This window comes from Aythya ferina (assembly GCF_964211825.1).
Source record: "Aythya ferina genome assembly, chromosome: 3".
Lineage (NCBI taxonomy): Eukaryota > Metazoa > Chordata > Aves > Anseriformes > Anatidae > Aythya > Aythya ferina.
The window spans coordinates 101,079,700-101,103,395 of record NC_140298.1 but is presented as its reverse complement, the minus strand read 5'-3'; the positions used below and the strand labels follow the sequence as shown (position 1 = coordinate 101,103,395).

Genomic DNA, 23,696 nt, shown 5'->3' with positions numbered 1-23,696 from the left:
TAAAGCTTTATATGCATGGTACAGACCTTTCACTAATTCCAATACACCATAAATTTCTTTTCAGTGTTTCTTAATATTTTAACATTCTGCCACATATTTGGGTATCTAGCCAAAACATGGCGTAAATCTTAGTTTCTCAAACTACATTGCACATTCAGTTTAGGTTATCTTTATTTGTGTTGTGTAGAATGCATACTGTGCATTGACTTGCCCTTTGTTAAAGAAAGGTAGCCATGTGCTACCTCTTCCTATTCTTTATTCAGTGGCTGTACTGGGTCATTGATTTAAAGGGAAGGATTTGCCTCAAATGGTTTGGAAATGGCTATTTAGTTAGCATGCAGTAGAATTATTAAAAGCTCAATTACATGCTAATAAATAAGGGATTATCCATCATCTTTCAATATATAGTCTCTTGATATTGTGTTCAACTTGTATAGAAATTGTAGTTTGCTGTTTAAGTTACCAAAATCGTACATATATTTCATACTTAGTGCGCTCTATCAAATATGTAGTGCTCGTATATTCTGAATTCCATACCTTAAAATCCTTCTCTTACCCCGTTTACTTTTTTCAGAAATGGATGTTGCTTTTTGTCCTATTGTGTGTTGCTTGAATGCCTGTTTTGTGTGTATAATATTCAAATTGGTTACCTCTGTAGTGGAGACATTTCTGTTAAATGTCACTGAGCCTGAGAAGGCCTTTTTCAGATTTACCATCCACCCTTTTAAAAACAAACGCTCTCATTACTACAGTCGTTCCTGTTTTCCTCTCTGCTGATCCGAGCTGGTCATGTCTGCTCATGGGTCTTTAATTAGGCACTTGACTAAGATCAGCCAGATGTACCTGAAGACAGAACAGTGAGAGACGCACGTGAAAAGGCTTTGCAACACAAAACATTTCACCCGTTGCTTATGCTCTGTACTTTGCACTTAGCATCCTCCAGCAGGTAGTGACACCCTCCATTCACCTAACATCCCTGTAGCTGGTTTCTTTGTTCCTGCTGCAGTAGAGAATTGACCTGTCCTTGTTCTGGGAAGCCTGGACCACAGCCTGTAACGATATGAACATAGGTGGTGCTGCTCTCATCTCTTCCCATTCTGTGCTGCTAGAAATTCCTTTTTTTTGGGGGGTGATGGGCGTTACCTTATGGTATTCTATAAACCATATGGTATTTTTTCCCTTCAATCTATAGTCAGCTTGTTCCTTGTATGTTGTAATACTTTGCTATATGCATATAAGTTCTGTTTTCTTTTGGAAGCTTTTTTTTCACTGGGGATACAGGAATGTATTTGGGTGGAAACCTGAAGTATTGTGGTTAAATGGTTATTGGTAGCAAAGAATACAACATAATGCTGTAGGTTTAACTGAAGGTAGCCCCTGAAAGGAAAATATTAAGTGTCTTAATTATTATTGTTAAGGGCTCAAGTAATGCAAGTTGTGCATTATTCTCATTGACGTCAACAGAGGGAATGAAGCTTCGAAAACTTGCCTTAAACATTGTTGTTTTCATGGACACTGACTTTTGCCTTTAAAACAGGGAGAACTGGGTTGAATGAATGCTAATTATGAGTTTGCAGCAACTTGACTGCGAACTTGGGGTCTGTCGGTATCCGTGTTCTGTGTTCTTTGATTCAGCTTACTCTAATACTTTAAAATTTTTTAAACAGCAGATGTGCATTGCTTATAGATTTGTGTAAATGTTGATGCACTGTATCCAAAATATGTCTCCCATACAATGATCTGTTGACATTATTCTCTGTTGCTTAGCTTCAGACAGTAAAGTCATGACATGTGCTGCTGTTTGGAGGATGCCGAAGGAATTGGAATCAGGCAGTCATGAATCCCCTGATGATTCATCAAGCAACACTCAAACCCTGGAGCTACTCTGTCACCTTGACAACACAGCCCATGGCAATATGGCCTGGTAGGATTCTGCATATTTTATACTCCTAGAAAAAAACTAAAGGAGAGACCTGTGCTGTTAGTCTTGTGCAGATTTATATTGTAGAGGCTATACTACACACTTTAAAACTACACATTTTAAAAAGAGAAGTACAAATTGGATTTTTGTCCCAGATGTTTCATAGATTAAAAACATTTATTATAGTCCTACAAACACATATGGAGTAACAGCCTGTGTACTGTTTTAATGTGCTTCTCCCCACCTGCCCCCGTCTAAAGCCTTTGTTGCGCAAAGGTATTATACTTAGCGCTTCAGTCTTTTCATGGAATATAAATTTGATGTTGCTTTTCGGTCTTTACTCACCTGATTTGGCATGAGTGCAAGTCATTTATTGTTTATTAAGGATAAGAATTCATTATTCGGTGCCTGTTTAACTACTCTTTTCTGTTATCCAAGAAAAGACAAAAAGAGCTGTAATACTGCAGAGAGAATTATAGAGGTTTGTTTCCCTTTCTTTTCTGTTCTTTGAAAGAAAGTTAAATGTGTCTGTTGGGTATTCACAAGTACTTTGCTTCTGGGAAATGCATATGACATGTTTCCCCTGCTTCCTGAACAGATGTGGGGCAAAGAACTGCTAACACGTGCGGTTCCTACTTCACTAACTGAAATGTTGTTTGTGTTTGTGGGACCACCTGGCCACCTTCCACTGGCAGGAAAAGTTGAAATTATAAGAACATGGTCTGCAGCAGTCTTGGAAATGTCTGCTTGTCAGAATAGAGCAGAAGATGATCACGCAGGTCCATTTTGCAATCATCAGAGAATTTTAAGAAAAACGGAACAACAGAGCAGATTTTTTTTTAAATGAAATGTGACATCTCTGAACTGAAATTGAACAGGGATAATGCAATGTCAATGTCGGTATTACTATTAGTGTCTTAAATGAGAGTAGAAAGGGCCTCTGGTTTCTGAATTCAGATACCTGCTGTGTGAGGTATCCAGCATGATCTCGTTATCCTTAAATATATTCTAGTAGCAGTAACTTTAAATTGTATCAAAAAGGAAAGATGCTTAAAATCAATCTCAGTTCCTTTTCAAAATCTAGTTATATAAAGTTTTTTTTTTTTTTCTTACTAGCTAGTTAATGAATAATTTAGAAGTGATAGCTAATTCAGTTGATTTTTCATTGTGGCATGCATTGTACCATAAGTTTTAAGCCTCTATTTCTGGTTTGGGGCTTGTATTTGAAATTTCAAGGTGTGGTTTGGTGGTTTTGTTTTTTTTTTTTTTTTTAGGTTCTTCTTAGAAAAGAATGGACATAACAATGAATTAAAAAGTGTGTTGTCTAGGCTACTTTTAAAAAAATCAAGCATTAGCTAAGCTGAGATATTAGAATAATGTTAGTAACTTTTAAAGCTTTGCTACTCATTTTCATATGAATACTTCTGTTTATAACTCTTTGATCACATTAAGCAATGTGATTTTTACTATTGAAAACCTCAGATAATTACTTTCCAATATGTTTGGGAATATTATGAGGACTTTTATCTTCACCTTTTGCCCCTTAAATTAATGTGCTTTGTCTTTTTATTTCCCTTAATCTGTTTCTATGTCTCTGATACTGAGATACCTGGGTTTCATCAGAGGAAAAACAGGGGGCACATTGCTGCTTTATATCAGGATGTGAATTTATGTGCAAGCCCGAAATCAGTATTTTTTTTTTTTCCTCTGCTATAGTTGGTATTAAGTTCATATTCAATTTTGTCTCCTGTCATGTGATCATTTTTGTTCAGTGCTAGTGTTTACAAATATCTGCTACTATTTTAATACCTGTTATCTGTGTGTTTTCTCCATGATTTCTTGCCATTACATTTCTTTGGTGTCCTCTATTTTTGATTCTCATTTTATGTTCAAACTTTATTGTAATCCCTGTAGATGTCTTATTTCTGTCACTTTACTATTACAAAATTTCCGTGTTTATAATTGGTTAAAATTCAGTTTACGGTATGTGTTTCTGCTCTTTCAAGTATCATAAATATGACATTGATGCCATTCTCATTAGGCATGTAACATACTTAGGCATATAACCTGAGTATGTTTTACTCACAAAACACAATTTTGACACTGAACCTGGGGTTCAGGGTGGCCACGTACACTCTAAGGAGGAGTTTCCATCCCCAGGGCACACTATATCAATAAGCCTCAAGTTCTACACCGGCTGATAGTTGAACAGTTTTTAAGTCATGATAGCTTTTGAAATTAAATATTTTACATTTGATAGATTTTGTTTGTTGAAGTTAACTTTGAAAATAATCAGTCAGAGTGCATGTTTTGAACGAGTATAAAATAAATTGAGCTTTCATCATGTATATGTGCTGGGCAGGCATCCACTGCCTGTCTCTGCTTTACTTGCTCATATTTTCTTTGTTTTCCCTTTTAGTTTTTAATAAGGTTTATCTTCTTGTATTGCTTTCCTGTTGACCTAAGGAAAAATTTCCTCACAGATTTTCTTGTTTCTGGTGTTATGTATTAGGAACGTATTGGGGGGAGATTTTCCTACCACATCTGGTGCGTTAGGTGTTGGTTTTGCTTATTTGTTTACTGGCAATAAAAACAACTAATCCTGTATTTCCTTATCTTTATCCCATTTCATTTATGGAATGCTGTTCTCAAGTATCTATGAAATTTCTTAGTAAAAACTACCATGGAGGTATTAATATTGATTTGTTCTCTGTGAACCAAAACCACTATTTCCAATTGCTTGTGACTTCCACTGGCAGTCTAAACTTCCATTTCTTGGGCACTGCATTCAGGCACTTCCTGCTCAAGATCTTTGTAATACTTTTCTCGTCTTGACAAAAATTGACAATTTTTTACAGCATGTTAAATGCAGGTGAGAAAGAAATGTGCTTTTGTAGGGTTCTAGTGTATCTGCAGTGTAAGAGTTGTGTTACAAATTAACTGTAACTATTCACTTTGAGTTATTAAGATTTTTTTTCTTAATTTGTAACTAAGTTTTTGGATCTGGGAACAGTCTTTACTCAGTTTTTACTGTTCTACTCAGCTTTTGAATGGCACAGGCTTCAGAAAACTCAACAGGTGTCTGAACTAGGCAAACAAATAGCCTAAGGGGGTGGGGGAGCAGGTAAGAGATCTTGAAATTCCATAGAAAAGTGAAAATGTTCTTTTAGCAGCTCTAACACTTTCCTGTTGCATTCAGGTAACATTTGTTTGCTGTCGTGTTGTAACATTAATTCTTCTATACTACCACCTTGTTAGGATTAGGATCTATACAGGAAAATTCTACCTTTTATATTTAAAAAAAAAAAAAAAAAGTCCAAAACAATTCAATGGTCTTTATCCAATCAATTAAAACTTGAAAGTAACAGTTCTTTTAGGAGGATCACGCAGTCTTTAAATTACATCAACTTTTATATTTGCTTGACAGCAAAGGCGTATAATAAATGCAGTCATGATTTCTTTTGAAATGAAAACCTTATTTTATTTTAATACTTCATATGTCGTGGTACCAGAAAAGTAATTGTGAGGAATGAGATCCCTTTGATATTTGTGTAGAGGTTTAGTGAGAGTGTCAGGAGTGCCCACTGCATGGGCTAGCATATAAACTACTATGTTTTTTTCTTTCTGCAATAGTTGCCTAACTGATGCTAATTGTTTGTGACGTAGGCCTTTCAATTTCTTCAAATAATGCAGAAAATTCGAAGCTATCAGGAGATGGATATCAGTGAAGCTGATTAATTACAGACAGAATCAAAGAATTATCAGCTTTTAACAACAGTTTGCCACCTGTTTCATTCCATACATTCTCCATCACCCACTTCTGGTGTTACAAAGATGGAGTATATAGATTTTTTTTTTTTTTTTTGGAAAAAGTTGCTATACGACAAGTGTTCAGTAAGAGCGTCCTACTAGGCAATTGTCCTTTTTCTTCTTAGCCATATTTGTTGTATCATTTGAAAAATGTACTTGGATGTGTATTCCTTTTTTCCTCCTTTCCAACCATGCAGATGGCCTGTTTGTTGCAAACAGATGTAAAATAGTAAGAATGTGTTATATCCATGTTGCCATTTTGAAAAATCCCATATGACACTGTGCAAATTCTGCTGTTCCCCCACCCCACCTGATGTTTCTTCTAAAATGACTCTGCAGAAATTGCTCTTTGCCCCTTCAACTGTTTCAAAAATGAGCTTGTTTCATCCCTTCATTTCTACATTAGGACATGGAAAATTCTATAAGCATCACGTGGCATCAGAGGCTGGACAAGACTTCTATCTGACAGCTCCCTGTGTGCTTTCCTGCCAGACATTCCTACCGCTAAAACGTTTTTCCTAGGTTGGCCACTTCACTGATCTTTGACGGACAAGTCAGTTAGATGTTTCTTTCATGGCATGTCATATATCCTTAATATTCTTTCTTTAAGCCTTCTTCAAGCTATAGAATGGAAAAGGTGTCTAACTTCTGTCCATCTGCTTTGGAAGTGAATCCTGGCTTTACACCCATCTTTATTTTTTATCAGCTTTCATTGAAGAAACTCATTCTTTTCTTCTGTATGTGCTGTTCATTCTGTGTAGCCATTAATAATAGTAACAATAATGCAGCATCGGTGTCTGTATATGTGAGATGTGTTACTCCTTACTTTGAAGCTTTCTTCCTGTTAGTATTAAAGATGAGCAAAGTTATAAACTTGTAATCCTCATGTAGACTTTTTAACTGTACTTCTTCTAACAGTTTATTTTTTTTCTTAACTCTTTGGCCCCGCTTTTTGTTTGAAGTATGTTGCCAATTGATTCTTTTTCTTTATTGGTGAGTAGGTTCTAGCTCCTTGGTGTGTTGTTCATAAAGCTGTAAAAGGTTTGTCTTTGTAATAGTATCTGCAAATCCTCCAAGCAGATACACAGCTTTAGTCTTAAAGCACTTTTTCTGGCATGGGAAATAGAGTTCAACAGGAACAATAAACTATGCTGCCCAAAACACCTCACTCCTACAGTAATTTAGCTGCATGTACTCTAGATCTTCTGTTACTGTAGATATGTCATGGGGAAAAAAAAAAAAAAACCAACAAAAAAAAAACAGCAAAATGTGAAGGTATAGATGGAATAGTGAAATAATTTTTAATAATGAAATTACAATGTTTTTGCATAGTTGCCTTAGAATACTCTTTTTCAGTGTTTCTGCCATGATACTTAAATATATGTGTATATAATCCAATATAAATTATTTTAGTATTTCCTTAGTGTGCTGTATTCCTTAACCTGTATTTCATGTTTTATATAATGTCAGAAACAAGGCATAAGTTCTTAAGTTAAAACAGAAAACAGAAGTCAATTACTGGAGTGGGGGGGGAAGTCCTCTTCTCTTCCTCTCCTCTGAAAGAGAATGGACACTAGTAATACAGTCCAAGATCTCTTTAAAACAAACAAACAAAAAAATGCTATCCTTGTGATAATGTAATTTTAATCTTAATAAACAGAAGACAATTCTGTTTTTAATGTTACTGCTCTGGTCAAGCTGAACCAGTTCTACAACTTGCAGCTTAAAGGTAATCAACAGACCTTGGGGAGTTTGGGACTGTGGTCTCTTCTTGTACACTGATATTGCTATAGCTGTACTTAGCAGCACTTAACATCTAGGAAATGTTGTTTGCATATGATAAATTCTTTGTCTGTTACTTAGATCGAATAGACTAAAGTGTAGACAAAACTGAGAAGAGTACCAAGGCCAGGCATCAAACATAGGCTCTCTTTAGGAAGGACAGGCTGGGGAGATAAGGAGGGAAGTTATATTGTAAGCACAGCTGGAGAGCATCATGGAGCTCTGCCTGGGGATGGAGGATGAGCTAGCTGAGATCTTGTGTAAAGGTTTGAGAGCAGAACCATGTGGCTGACTCAGTAATGGGTGCTTGCTGCAAGCTGCCTGACCAGGAAGAACAAATAGATGAGACCTACAGACAACTAGAAGTACTCTTGTGCTTGTGGGATCTGGTCCTTGTTCAGGGTTTGAACTGTCCCAGTAGCTGCTGGAGGGACAACACAGCAGGGTGTAAGCAATGCGGGGGCTTTCTGGTGAGCATTGGTGGCGGCTTCTTGATCTTCAAAGAAGATCAATAAGTTTCAGTAAGTCCCATGTGATAGGGCTTCAGAAGGGTCTAAGAAACCTAGTTAGTATTCAAGAAGCCCTTCCTCTGAGCTTGAGAACAGCTCATTGCTATGAGCAGGAAGTCAAGCAAGAATGCCTGGATACCTAGTGATATGCTGAATATACTGATAAGAGGCAGACCTTAGAGGAGGAAGTAGGGTCCTGAAGAATCTAGTAAGAATTTTATATCTTCGAAAGTACAGTTCTTTTTCTGGAAATATGGATTAATGTTCATGATCTGTCCAGAACAAGCACGTGGGGGGAAAAAACAGGCAAAACTACCCTCATAATGTCTTTAACCAACCTCCAATACCAAATGAGTTTGGGGAAGCCCCCTAGCCTTGATAGGACCATCTTTTTAACTTGAGCAGTTGGTGTAAGAGCACAGACCAGACCTGAGTGTGTGCACAATAAACAAATCTACCCTGTAGCATGGATTTCAACTAGTGCTACTCCTGGTTTTCATACTCTGTGGGATTTTCACATTGATTATTTCTCTGAAGATAGAAGAAACAATCAGCTCCACCTACAAGTCAATGGGAAGGAATTTAGGACTTTTAAGTTACTACAATCTGAAGAATGGTAGGTTACTTTGTTAGAGCTCATACCACATGTTCCACAAGGACTGTCCCTGTGTACAACTTGCGTATTTTATTGCTGCAAAAAATGAACATAGTAGAGAATGGCTGATTAATGTCTTAAGTCTGAAAACTGTTAGTCATAGCACCCTTTCTGTAAAGTAGATCTTGCTACTTACTGTTTCACACGTGGTTACGTAGCATGTTCATGTTTTGTCCCCGCTAGTAATTACTCCTACTGCACTGCAGGTATGTGCAGGACATTAGTTATGTTGGTTAAACTGCAGACTGGAGGTGCCAGTTCGTATCTATAATTGTTCATAACTTGGAATGTTAGCAGTGACACTTTGCTATTTTAAGCAATGTTATGTAATATAATGTATACATTTTCTGGGGTGGCCACCTAGATGGAAGTCGCAGATTCATAATGAACTATGGAGATGTTCACCTGTTGGTCATCTCTTCAAATCATGAATAATTTATCAGGAATTTAATACTCTTTCCTACAAAATAGGTATTTAGGAACTCAAAATGAATGGGTCCTATATCTTGCTTTCATGCATCAAATTCCCTACCATACTTTCTATTAGATTGTGAGCTCCTAGGATTCAGACTGTCTTTCTTTTGTTTATACGTTCATAAATATCTTGTCAATGCTAAGATTGTGATTCTTGCTTTAGAGAGCCCAATTATTTTTCTTGCTATAAACTTATTTAATTGCACATCTGCAGTAGACAGACGGAGTGAGCTAAATACAAATACTGAGGCTAAACCTTTATTATTTTTGCTTTTATTTAAAACAAACAAACAAAAGACTTCTGGGGTCACCAGCATTCTAGTTTGATCACTTAAGGGAAAGAAATTAAAAACAGTTTAGTGCAAGTATTTATCCCATGTCACCCCCTTGTGGGATGCTTTTGCATACATTTATGCAACAGCTATATTTTTAATGTAAAAATAATTCAAAGAGCCAGAAAGAAGTCCAAAGTAGGTGTCTTTGGAGGGGGAGAAGGGGGGTCTTGGCCAAATTAATCTTTACCTTTCTCATTTTTCTCAGTATAGTCTTCTTCAGAAGAAACTTAGATTCACCCATCTTAACATTCTATATCCATATATGTATACTTAAGGAAGCTATGATTTTTCTTTTACTTCATTTTGACTACTTGAACACCAAAATATACCTGGGTGGTTTAGTATTCTGAGACAATTCATAACCTGCATTCACTAAACATATGTCAGCAGTATGTCAGACTTCAATACCAGAAAACAGCCAGAACTGTTCTCATTCAAAAATGTGGCCGCTCTGTAGAGCACTTGAGTAAAGAGTAAGAATTGTGAATTCCTGGCTGTCCTCTGAGCCTTATTCTTATAATAACAACAAAATTGAATTACGGTACTTAACAAAATGAAGGATATTCGGGTACATAACATTAATTTTTCTGATGGCCTCTATTGAGGCTGCAGGATGTTTGGGTATATTTTCCACTTCGCAGTGTGTGAGAATTTTCAGTTAACAAAATCTTTTATTCTTTTAAAACCGAAGAGCAGTTAAAACTTTTTGTCCAACATATTATGGCTGACTTCAATTCACATCTGCAAAAGTGTTTACATGTTGCTTTATTCTTCTTTATTCTACAGTGGAGAACTTGAATTGTTCATTTATAAAAGCTCAGTATGTTAATAAATGATGACATTAACTATCTATTCAGCATAAAACAGATAATGTAGTCCTTTTATGTGTGCATTTGAATGAATATTGTAAATTCTCTTTTTTTCTTTACTAGGAAAATGTTTTCTACATGATTTATTTTTTAACCAGAAACTGCTAGCTAGAAGCTAATCTGAAGCATCAGGAGTCAGATGATAACAAAACAGGGTAAAAGGCAACAAATATAATTGCTTGTCTGCTGTTTATAGATTATCTAAAGAGCAGCAGTGAAGTTGACACTCAGTTTCTGAGTGGCAGCTGTGAATTTGACAAGTATCTTGTCCATTTCTGAAAACTGTAAGCATCAGCAACTGTTGGCACACTCAGGGAAAATGGTATTGCCTGTTTATCTGCTTTCTTTTTAAAAGATTAGCACCACTTCTGCTGTGTCTAAAAAATATTCTAAAATGTATATTTTGCTTCGAAAGCAAAGTGTTTTTTCTCCTACCAGTGTTTTTCCCCTTCTCTATGGTATTTCATGTTTGACATTCAGTTGCTGCTGCAGAATACAGCTGAACATGTTACAAGGGGTGATTTGAATAACCACTTAAATTATAAAATGTGAATGATCACCACAACCACACCCATAAAACAGTGAACTTTCATAAAGGATAAATTAAACAGAAGCAAAATGGGCATCTCACAAGGACAGAGTGAATGTGCAGAGACCTTTTTGTTCTAAGATATGTCAGCTGGGTTATATAATTGGCTCTAATTAGCGCACTATTCAGCTATAAAAATTCTTTACCTTGAAGCTCAGTAACACTCAAAGACATGAAATTTCTTCCCACCTTTGAAAACATCAAAAAAAAAAAAAAAAAAAAAGCTTCCAATCTTGCATTTAAAACCAAAGGCTCAGTGATCCGTGTAGGAAAAGCGACAAATATATCAACAGGTGATGAGAATATTGATCTCTGGCTGGAAGAACCCTTAAAGAGGTAATGGCTCAAACCAAATTTTATTATGTATAATTAGAGAATATCTACATAAGTCAACACCAAATGACAGTGTTGCACTTCCAGCAATATGTAAGAAAAATAGTTGTTTTTTTTTTTTTAAAAAAGGGCAAAATTAAAAAAAAAAAAAAAAAATCTTGGTTAAAATCTTGAGGATTTCTTAGTTTACCCATTTGTCACCTCTTATAGCGGTGACGATTCTGATGGCATTTAAAAACTATGATCCCAAAATTATGTCTTCTCTTTGAGAAAGTGAATTGTGGAAGGTTAACTGTGTAATCAGGTGGAGGTCATGGTGCATTGATATTTTATCCTATTATATGCAGATAAAGTGTTTTCATCTCTTTGAAGGACTTAATAAATATATCTGTGCAGCAGAACTATATGGAATTCTGAAATACACATAGTTGTGACAACTGGCTACTTCTAATTATTATAAAGCAAATTGATGCTTGAACCTGTAATTGAAACTGCTTGATCATTTTATTATCAACTCTTGTTTTCATTTGCTTATAAGTTTGTCCAAGTTGTAACATACAACTTTTAACAAAAACACTAGTTAAAAATAAGACTGACAATAATAAAAGTAAAAGCCTAATTTAAAGCAAATCATAGAATCATTCTAGTTCCATATGCTTGTTAAAACACCTAAAACATGATGGCAGCTTAACGTGCTAAATTAAGTGATTTTGTCCTGATACAACAGCGCTCATTACAAATGATCTTTTATAAGTAGTTAGTTTCCATGGATTGACAATGTAATAAGGATGCAGGTCATGGTTCCAGCAAAAGATAGATGCAGAAGCTATTCCTTTATTTGAGCTGCTCTTTTGCCTTAGGGAAACATTCAGTGGGTGAGGAGTCAGCAACACACCTGTATTTATAGTTCCAGCCTCTTCATCTGCATGGTGTTAATTTACCTTTTTTGGCATGATTCTATCTTCTCCTTATCACCTGGCTTCTCTTTAACAGTTGCATTTGTCTAAGCACTTTTTTTTCCCAGTAAAAGTACAGAGTTTAAAAACAATGAAACTCTTCATGGAAGAAGCAAAGTGGAAAATTTTAGATGAGAATGAGGTATTTCACCTAAGGTGTGAAGAACCTACATTTCTGTTACTTGCTCTTCCTAATGGTTTATAGCATATCCTGGATTGTATTAAGCCCCTTGGGTTAGGTCTGATGTCAGACAGCTCATACTTACTGTATTAGGAAGGTAAGAGTAATATAAATTTGGAGATAAATGGTGTGTAAGAGCATTTATAGTGTACAGTACCAAGGTAGGAAGGTAGCCATTGGCTGCCTAATGTTGGGCTTGCTTGCCCAACACTGCATCTACTCACACAGCCTTATTTCGTCTCTTCAATCCAGAGACTGACTTGATTCGTGCAAGAAGTTAGCCTATAAAATCTATGTCTAGTGATGGACTCTTGACAAACTTCAAGAGCTATTTCTTCACATTTGCACTGAGAACATGTATGTCAAATGCTTTTGAGTAAATTAAGTTTTTGTCTAGTGATGGGCGAAAGGTTCACCATGTAGCTATCGATATTAAAGTTGTGATCTCTGTCTTTAGCTGTGTTGTGGAGGTAGGAAGTTGCACAACTTTCTTTTAGACCTCTTGGGTACAGGTCTTGGATACAGAAACCTATCCTCATCAAATAACAAGTATTAATCATTTAACCTTACTGTTATCTCCAGAAAACTTACTAGGGTTTTTGTGTATGTATTTAGCTGCACTGCCTGTACCCCCTGGTTTGAGTATGCTGCTTCTCGTAGCTAGAAATAGAGATGAGGGCTGATGATTTCTTCTGTTATTTCTTCTGTTCTTTCATGTATAGCACAAAACTGGTGAATCAGGTAAAAAGGGTGTGTTGATTGAGCTGTGATGACAGCTGCTGAGTTTGAAGCAGTTAACATCAAAGCTCTGAGGCTTATGATTTTTGATGCACCTCCAAAAATGATGTGCAAAGTCGCATATGAAGAACTTTACGGTTTCAAGCTAAATTACTTGAAAGTGAGTGCATGTCAAGGCCTTTGGTTTTTCTCTTGCATGGATGCAGAATGGCTTGTGCTACAATGACATAATCACTTTTCATTTTGCTTGATTGAATATACAGAATGGATGGCAAATGAAGTAGGGATTTCAGGAAACTCTTACAGTTAAACTCACGTCTAGGGAAGCTGAATGGCATTCCTTTTTCTGACAGATTTGGACAGGATGTCAAAGGGTACTCAGAAGGAAAAGGAAAGCACCAGAGATGACTAAAAGATTCCATAAGCAAGCCTGGTTTTGTATCATACAGTTTAAGTAACTGACACTGCTATGGTGTTCATCTATGACATATAAAAGTTGCTTGGTTGTTGTTAATGGCAAGTTTTGCACTTCAGATGTGGGCCAGTTTCAGCTGAAGGAAACCATAATCAAAATTGTTTAGGAAGTGTTAGAACAGATTAGGTACATGAACTTAAAATGTCTTTCTAGTGCTAATTCTGATTAATCTTTTCAATCTTTTTCTCCTGTTTTACAGTGTTATGTGGGAACCTATGGGAGATGGTAAAAAGATTATTTCTCTGGCTGATAATAACATATTATTGTGGGATTTGCAGGAAAGTTCAGCCAAAGCTGTGGTAAGAATTTTTTTTTTTTAAACAAATCATGATATATTTGAAAACAGTATAAAGAACAATATTACCAGCCCTCAATTCGCTAATCTTTTAACTACTACCTCCCTAAAGACTCCTCAAGTATTGTGTTATCTCTAACTTGTGGGGGAAATGAATAGTATATCAATTGTCTTGAACGTGAGTGTTTAAGAATAAGCAACTGGATATTTTTATCTGTTGCTATTGGTTAAATTTTTCCCTTTTTCTAGAGTTGTCCTTACTTTCCTATTTATTCTAAAGAAAAGCAATATTAGTTTGATAAATACGTTTGGGGGAATATTTATGATTAAGAAAGCCAAAAATAATCTAATTCACATGACAGTATATTAACCAATACTGGTTAGTATGTCACAGCCCTCTGTTTAATTTACAACCCTTGCATATAGGCTTTATAAATTCCCCCATTTACTGTGCTTTAAGTTCTCAGTATTAATTTAGCACAAAATCATCTATTTAGACTGTTTCACGTACTGTTAAAATCATTTTATCTGATACTCAGTAGTATACACAATAAGGTGTCATTGGCATGGACTTCTGTCTGATTTTGTCACCACTTCTAGATAACAAAAGCTTATTTGTGTAATGGCATAGATCATATATAGAAAACTTTGTATGTTTCTGCGTAGAGAAGCCACTGGATTTACCTTACTCGTACGTTAGTCAATACTTCTTTTTTAACACCTGTGTAATGGGCAGACTTCTTTGGAATGCCTTCTTTAAACTTGTCCTCCAGAGTAATTTTTCAACAATTATGCTTTTATGTTACAGTGTTTCATATAGGGCTGTTTTCTGTACATGGTCCTGGGTGCAGGTGGTGCTACTTGAGCAGGGGTTTGGACCAGATGACCTCCAGAGGTCCCTTCCAACCACAACCACTCTGTGATTCTCTGATTCATGTGATGTTTTCTGTTTCAAGGACAGATTTTGGAGATGTATGATTTGAGATACTTTTTCTTGATACTCTTGCTGTCAGTGTCAATAGAGTTTAACATTATAGTAAAGGTAGTTTAATTTTTGAAATGTCCTACTCAAGCTCCTCGTGTTCTCTGTTGCCTGACCATCAAAAAAATAAACAGTACAGTCTTTTTTATTACCATCAGTCCATTGTCCTGTGCTGTATCTTATTTTTTATTAATAACCTGCAAATTGTAGAAAGGTTTTCAGATGCAGGAGGAATGGTAAAACAATACTAAGTCTGAATACAGTATTGTATCGCATATTAACACATGAGTAACGTATGAGCTTGCATGCTAAGACGGCTGTATTCTTAAAACATAGATCCTTCAGAAAGATTTTTTGGAAGACTACACATCTTAGGCATCATAGATTTTAGGGATGGTAAGAGCTGTACTTTCTAGATTGTTAACCTGAATGCGAAGACGGACATTCTTCAGTGGAAATGTAATAAATTAGAAACTACAGAAAGGTGTCTTGGAATAACATGTAAGGAGGTTTAAACAGTCTTGTAGTAACAGTATGTTTTTCTGTCAGTCCGTTAGACTTTATATAAGCAGTATATATATTTAATACTTTTCATCCAACCAGGTCTTATATTTCTGCTGAGAGTAGTAGGCTTTCTGTTAAATCTTGTATTTAATAGAATAATCTATGATGTGTTAGTACCTAGGTGAAGGAGAAAAGTGATCCAACAAGATCCAGTGCTGTAATCTGCTTGTGTGAAATCCCTCTCAATGAAATGTTTGTAAATATGAACGTCATGTGCAAGATGACCAAATATGTCTGTCTGCTCAGGCACTTTTAACTTTTACGGTTTTTTAATCAGATTAAAATGTAGTTATTTTCCTTTTCCACCTCCCTCTCAGATATGAATCAATCAGCTTCAGTACATTACTGGAAATACAAATAATTTGTAGTGTCTGCACCTTGGATTTTCCCCCATGTTCACATGGAATTGGAGGACAATTTGCCTTATATTAAAGACAAAACTAATTGCTTTTTTGTCTTCCTTTTATTAACTGTATGGAGATGCAGAGCTGTCTGTTCATGGTGTGCAAGCCTTGGAACTGTGAAACATTTAATTCTTACAGTTTGTAGATTTGTGATTTAGTACCTTCTATTATTTTGATTGTCATGCATGTGATGACATGGGCTTGTGGGTCTTGATTTTTTTTTTTATTTTCAAATGCTGCTATTTGTTTATCAAATATTTTTTGCCACAAATTCTCTTTCTGCAGTTAAAATATGGTATTTTCATACAGAAAACCCCCCATTTCATGAGTCTTGTATGACTAATCATGAAACTAAAAGCATGTACTTATTTGCTCATTTAAGACAGCTACAAATGTCTGCAGTATGTCTATATCTATCTAATGTTTCAACACATTCAGATCTGAAACTGTTTTAGGTTATAAAGAAGTATAGTACTGCTAATGCTTCTGCATATATTACACTGTATAAGCCTTTGTAAAAATTATCTTCAGATACAAGGTAAGTTTTGTCTTCCTAATTTTTTTTTTACCTGGTTTTATCCCAGGATTTTGCTAATATGTTATGCCTGAAACATTAGGCTGTTGTGCAGTTGTTTTTGTCCTCAGTGGAACTAATTTCACTTTTAGTTTTGCATCTTTACATTTAGAAACATTGTTAGCTTTTTTATATTTTTTTTAAGCTTTCTAGTTCTGCAGCCTTGGAAGGGAAAGGACAATTAAAATTTACTTCTGGAAGATGGAGTCCACACCACAATTGTACGCAGATTGCAACAGCCAATGATACCACTGTTCGAGGATGGGATACACGGAGCATGAGGTAATGAAAAATTGCAGTCCTGTTCTCAGAAAAAGACAATCTACTTTGGAGATGGATTTTTCATTGCTCCTAACTTTTTTTTTTTAAGATTAGAAATGTGACAAAGCTATCACTTATAAATGGAACAGTTGGGCTTGCATAGCTGATGTATTCACAGTTTACTAAAGGTTTTCTCAGTTTTTTCCCTGAGCTTCAATTCTAACTTGTATATTGAATTTTAGTCAACTATGTACTGGTCCCAAGATGACTTGTTCAATACGTAGGCATTACCTGAATGAAGCTGTTGTGTAATTCAGACTGAAAATCAGGATTTACCATCAGTCCTGACTATGCTATGAACTGTCTTCGTAGCATACTTTATAAAGGTAACTTTAATCTCTGAAGGTAATTCACAGGGTAAGTTCACTCTTCACTTCACTTTTCTGATTTTAACAAATAGTACATTATACTATATGTAAGACTCTAGCATACCAGTTATATGAAACTACTGAATCTGTCAAAATCATAAGCAAATTAATTAAAGCTTTGAGTCTACCTAATATGGTGTTCCCCCCCACGTAGTTGTGATTTTGATAAGCAAAGGAGTGATGTTGTGCACATCTGTTGCCATGACTACTAAAGCCTGTGCAAGCTTTTTTAAGATACGCTTTATCCCCTTAGCACATAGTAATTTATCACTAAACCGAGAAGACTGATGTCTTGTAATAACTTTTGTTGCCTTAAAGGGGGATGACTTTAAATTTAGTTCTATGGTTCCTGCCAGCTCAGGGGTATAGCAATAAATCCCCATGTTTGCCAGCCTTATGTGTTTCTGCCTAACAGGTTTGTTTAATTTAATGAACAAAAGTTAAAAATACAAATACAATTGTTAAAAGTCACTTGTATACCTGTTGTATTTGAAAGTTCTATTCTTTGCCCTGTGAAAGGATATATAAAAATCTAACTTTATATACATCTATGTATGCTCATTTATGAAGGTTTTTTAAATGAAGCATAGAAAAGAGGAAGGGTCAAAGGAGAAACCTTTTTCTAACATATAGCATGCAGACCCTAAGATAAAACCCTTTATTTCTAAGTAGATATTGTGTAATGCTGTGAAGTCTACTTCATGTTTTGCATTTCTGATCTTGTATTAAGTGAATTCTCTGAATAACTTGTGTGAAAGATGCTCCAGATATTAACAAGGTCTGCAATGAAGGGGTAGTTTGGTTAGCAAACCCCACAGTTCTAATTACTTTAATCAAATCTCAGATTGTCCTTGAACAAATTTAAGAGAACTACACCATGCTAAAGAGCTTCTTGCAATTTACTTGAAAAAATACACGCAGGAATGTCTCATTTCCAGTTACATTGTAATATGTCTAGAATAATGTGAATATTTGATAAGAACTGGCTGGGCTAGAGGTAGGTGTTTAAAGTCAGGGATATAAAAACCATGGCAGTATAAGATGCAAAAACCAAAAGGTCAGAACATTTGCTATACCAGCAAAAAGGAAAGGAGCTTCTAAAGTAGTTAGAATAGCCAGCTCTGTGAGAGTGCAGGTAGGATAGCTGTAAGATAGAGTAAGTGGTATGGAATGTAGCAAAGAAGGATGGGAAAAAACAAGAGGTTGGCAGGAGGACTGTTAGACTAGACTAGGAAGCAGTCATTAGTAAACTTAATCAGAGAAGCTTTTGTGAAGCAGATAGGTAAGACACTAGGCTGAATGGATTTTTAGAGAGAATTATAGACTTATATCAGGGAAATTCAGAGTCCAAGGATAAACTATAAAAAAAAAAAGTATATGAGAAAGGGGCACAAACAGCTGGAAGAAATGTTTATGTCATCTGGTGTAATCCTACTTATCTAAGGCGTTAGTGGGAAGTTCAATATATGCTGTATTGCTGAAGGTAAGATGATAGAGTGAAAGAGAATATTTGTATTTTGGAAGGAAAGAGATCAATCAAGTGATCAGACTAATAGTTAAGTTAGTATAAAGGCTTTTGTAGTAAGCATAACGGAATGTGTAGGGTAGTCAGAGAGTGGCGTTTCTTTTTAAACCCTGACACATTGCATGAGTAGTGCAATCAAGAATGAAGTGCAATAAAATCAAGTGCAATAGTGAGGGGAAAAAGTGTTTTACTGTTACAAGCATACTTGAGATTTTTAAAGTTCCCATGAAGTTCCAAGAAATGAAAAGAAAATATAAAATTCAGACCCTAGAATAGCTGGTAGGAAGGCATACCTCAGCGATATCCTCAGTTTCTCAACCTTTAAGAGTTTTGATACCTAGGTGATATCCTCTGTCCCAAGTGATTGCAGTAGTTGTCAGGAAAGAGGTTAGTCTATGCATAATATACTCTGAATCTCTTCATATGGATCTGCTTGAGGGCTTGAAGGCTTTGCAGGGGGATCTGGATGGTCTGGATTGATGGGCTGAGTCCAGTCGCATGACATTCAAGAGGGTAAGCGCCAAGTCCTGCACTGGGGTCATAACAACCCCAGGTAGTGTTAAGGCCTTGGGGAGGAGTGGCTGAAAGCTGCCTGACAGCCAGCTGAACATGAACCAGAAGTGTGATAGGTGCCAAGAAGGTCAACGGCATCCTGGCCTACATCAGAAATGGCGTGGCCAGCAGGTCTGGAGAAGTGACTTGTCCCCTTGTATGGTCTCACCTTGTACTCCAGGTGAGACCACACCTGGAGTACTGTGTTCAGATTTGGGTCCTTCACTATGAGAAAGACATTGAATTGCTTGAGAAGAAAAGTGCAAAGAAAAGCAACAAAGCCGGCAAAGGGACTAGAAAACAGAATTTGAGGGGGAACTGGGCTGTTTAGTCTGGAGACGAGGAGGCTGAGGAGACAACACATCACTCTGCAACTACCTGAAAAGAGGTTGAAGTAAAGAAGGGTGTTGGTCTCTTTTCTCAGGTGACAAGTGATAGGATGTAAGGAAACTGCCTCAGGTTGCACCAGTGGAGGTTTAGGTTGGAGATTATGAAGAATTTATTGATGGAGCAAGGGTGGTTGAGTATTTGAATGAGCTGCCCAGTTAAGTGGTGGAGTCCCCATTCCCGGAGGTAGTTAAGAGGTGTGTGGACAAGATGCTAAGGGACACATTTTAGTTATGGGACATGGTAGTTAAGGTTGACAGTCGGACTTGATGATGTTGAAGATCTTTTCCGGTCTCCATTATTCTATGATTCTACTTTTTGCTTTTTATTATTAGTTAGATACTAACAACAAGAGACTCATCTAATCTTGATGAACCTATATAAGGCTCAGGAAATACAAACTTTTGGTCAGTCCTCATTTTCTAAAGGAAAACATTAACATCATTAAAAAATAAAAGGCAAAACAAATCTCTCTGTACAAGTACTGTGAAGATTGTAGGAGACTCAGATCTAAGCAGAACCCTGGTATGGTGGCTTTGACACTGGCCATGGAAACAGGTACAGCCTTTTAATAAAGCCACTGATTATAGAATCACAGAATATCCCAAGTTGGAATGGACCCATAAGGATCATCAAGTGGCTCCACACTGGTCTACCCAAAAATTCAGACTATGTGACTAAGAGCACAGTCCAAACACTTAAACTCTGACAGGCTTGTTGATGTGACTATGTCCCTGGGGAGCCTGTTCCAGTGCACAACAACCCCCTCTGTGAAGAACCTCTTCTTGATGTCCAGCCTGTGATGCAGCAGCACAAACAAAGAGGCAAATTTAAGAGGGGGGAAGGTAATGAGGCAAAATGATGTAGCTTGAGTGCTTTGAATAAACATGCTAGGTAGTTGTCATTACTGCAGTACTGTTTTCTGAAGTGGTTCATGTGAAGCACATAGGCACAGCGAAGTTTTATGAAGGCCAAAGGTGAGTTAATGCTAAATGCCAGAGCTTAAGAAGGTGAATTCAGAATAATACAATAAAGATCTTTTGGTCATATTGCCTCCCTTGCATCTCAGCTTTTTTGTTTGTTTGTTTGTTTTTACACGGAGAGCATATCATAAATACAGAACTGGTATAAATACTTAAAGAAGCTCTTATCTGAACATAATGTGGTTTAGTCACAGAATTTTTATAAAGTTGCTAGAGACCTGGTGCTAGAATAATATGGATCTCATGTTTGCTTTTAGCTCCAGATGATCCTAATACAAACAAGTAATGAGGAAAACTTCAAAGCAAGCTGAGAAATCTATACGAGTCACTGCAGTTAACAGCTGGGATTTCCCCCAAACTATGCACTAGCAATGGGAACTCAAGGTCTGCGGGTGTTAAGGGGATTATGCAAGTTTCCAGGGAAACAGATTCTTGTCAGTGGAGTGCAGTTAGCTTTTTATAGACCATTTAATTTTTTAAATGTGTTTTACAGACAGATATATTGCATAGAAAATGCACATGGACAGCTGGTACGAGACCTCGACTTTAATCCCAATAAACAGTACTACCTGGCTAGCTGTGGAGATGACTGCAAGGTGAAATTCTGGGACACAAGAAATGTCACTGAACCAGTGAAGACACTAGAGGAGCATTCCCACTGGTAGAACAAATTATCTGCATGCTGTGTTGTGGGTGGATGGCTTATGTAATTTATTCAGCTAATTATTTTACTGTTTAGGAACAATGCAAACTAACTATGTTTGTGCTATTGTGAATAATCATTTTTCTGCACAGAGGAAAGGTTTTAACATGTGAATGTTCCTCATGTGATTGTAAATTAAGAGTTTAGACAATGTTTTAGTGTAATTGGCAAGAAACTGTTGTTAACGTTGGGGAGATAGGGTACACCTTTGAGAAGCACAACACAGAGCTTGGCTTGTAGGGACCAGCTGGGATACAGCTGTGCCTTCCCAACTTGAGCCTAATCTGCTGCACCTGATGTGCAGAGAAGCCCCTGAGCTGTTTTGGTTACAGCAGCTGCCATCTATTCTTCCAATGCAGAGTGGTAGATGTGCAATAATGCAGCCTCACTTTTTTATGTTATTGGCATCCCTTAAGCCAGAGCAAGTGATTTAAAACCAACAACAAAACAAAACAAAAAACCTCTGAGGTTATATTTAGAACTTCTATCTACTGCTCTGGCCTGTGGCTGGAGAAAAGAGAGAATCTTGTTTGACACTTGTAGACTTCTATGGTTGAGACAAGATGAACAACTCATATTTTACAAGACTTCAGTTGGAGTAATTCTTGCAAAATAAATCTGGACCCTGAAGCTGCTTTGAGGGGAATGAAGATGTGAATTAACAGAAACAGCAGTTATGTTTTTTTTTTTTTTTCCTCGAGAAGATTAAAAGGAAAATAATACAAAAAGAACCCTAAGACATTTAGTATTAACTTGATATGTACAATGTTGAAGTTGAAAAAAAAATCCTTCTTTTGTTTTAGGGTCTATTTTAAATTTCACTGTTAGAATGTTTGAGATTTTTATTTAAAAGATCACTTCTAATCTGTATTTTGCTTTGGGGATGTTTTTATTTTTAGAACTTAAATATTTATCTGACTTATTAAACAATGAACTGGCATGTACCTTCAAGGAATTGTATCACTGAATGGTATCTTTTGGGTTTGGGATTTTTTTTCTCAAAATGTATTTGAATTGTAAAGATAAACCTAGAAAACGAATGACATAGAAGCTTAAAAGCCAAACGAACAAAGCAAAAAGTCGTCTTTGGAATGAGGCATTTCACTTCTATGCATACTTACCTCATTCAAATCAAAGATCAATTTTTAATTCTGTTCTTAAAAATGAAGTCTTCTAAGCAATATTGATACACTCTCAACCTATCAAGAATAGGATGTTTTTTTTTTTTTTTTTTTTTTAGGGTCTGGAATGTCAGATACAATCATTCCCATGATCAGCTGATCCTTACAGGAAGCAGTGATAGCAGAGTTATACTGTCTAATATGGTATCAATTTCTTCTGAACCATTTGGGCATATGGTAGATGATGATGAACTGAGTGATCAAGAGGACCAGCATCAAGAAGAGAAGTATGAAGTTTCCTGGGTTTCATGTAGATGCTTATTGTTTGTCTTTTCATTTTAATGGTTAACTTGCTATTCTTTGCTGACTAGGATTTTTGTATACAGGCCTTTCAGGTAAGTACTTCCTCCTTTGTTCTTCTTTTCTCATTCTTGGGTGCAGTCCACTCTGAATTGGCACAATCACGGTATTTTCACTGGTAGAAAGGGGGATGGTGATACTAAGAACTGGTCCTGAAGTCAGCTGGATGAGTGAAAAAATCATCTTAAGGGAGCTCTGGATCAAATAAAGCATATACAATAATCTGTGTTAAATGAGGGTTGAAAATCTGCTTTTTTTTTTCTTGTGTCTGTGTTAGGAAACCAGTATAGTGGTGGTCTTCTGTACAGTCAGAAGAAAAGTACAAATACATTAGGTCTTGTAAATTTCATGCTTAAAGAATCTTGACTGCTCTAGAAACCAGTATTTTACAGACCTCCATCAAGCAAAAGATAAATTTGTTTTCAGCTCTGCTGGTAGAGAATAATACATGCCATTGCAAACATTTGTAAACACTTTTCCACTTGGGTGTGGGGAGTCATATATTTTGCATGTGTATTTTGGAGAGTGGGGCTTTTTTGTATAAAGAGTTAATTGAAATGCAAAAATCATATTAATCTTTTCCTTATGCAATATGTGATGTTAGTTTTCCTCTTCTGTATGAATATATATGTATATAGAGGGAGCTCTGTAGATCTAGCATGGAATGATGCTTTCTAATTTTACTACCAGCACACATGGTGATCTTCATCAGATTCTTACTTTGCAAAACAAGGGTAATGGTACTGAAACTGATGTAAAATATTTTGAGGCCAATTGGCTTTAGTCTGTATTCTTCTGTTCTTTGCAACTGTGCATATAGATGTGCTCGCTGCTTGCAATTGTTTTAAGTTGGCTGATTTATTTTAATATGCAGAAGTGTCTGCAATGAAATAGGCAGATTACCTCCTGAAGCAATTTTTTAAATGAGGA

At 36.2% G+C, this 23,696-nt stretch overlaps 1 protein-coding gene across 3 annotated transcripts in view; it reads left to right on the top strand.

Annotated features, from left to right (window-relative positions):
- Positions 1-23,696, top strand: part of EIPR1 (EARP complex and GARP complex interacting protein 1) — a 74,607-nt gene that overhangs the window by 38,444 nt on the left and 12,467 nt on the right. Inside the window, exons 4-9 of one of the 3 annotated variants that reach the window (XM_084514248.1) lie at positions 1,768-1,924; positions 13,827-13,926; positions 16,592-16,728; positions 21,076-21,243; positions 22,526-22,693; positions 22,778-22,801. In XM_084514248.1, the coding sequence (XP_084370374.1) occupies positions 1,768-1,924; positions 13,827-13,926; positions 16,592-16,728; positions 21,076-21,243; positions 22,526-22,693; positions 22,778-22,801 (754 nt within the window). Of the gene's footprint in view, positions 1-1,767; positions 1,925-13,826; positions 13,927-16,591; positions 16,729-21,075; positions 21,244-22,525; positions 22,717-22,777; positions 22,802-23,696 lie in introns of all 3 variants that reach the window. The other 2 variants (XM_084514249.1, XM_084514250.1) reach the window with 2 other exon arrangements.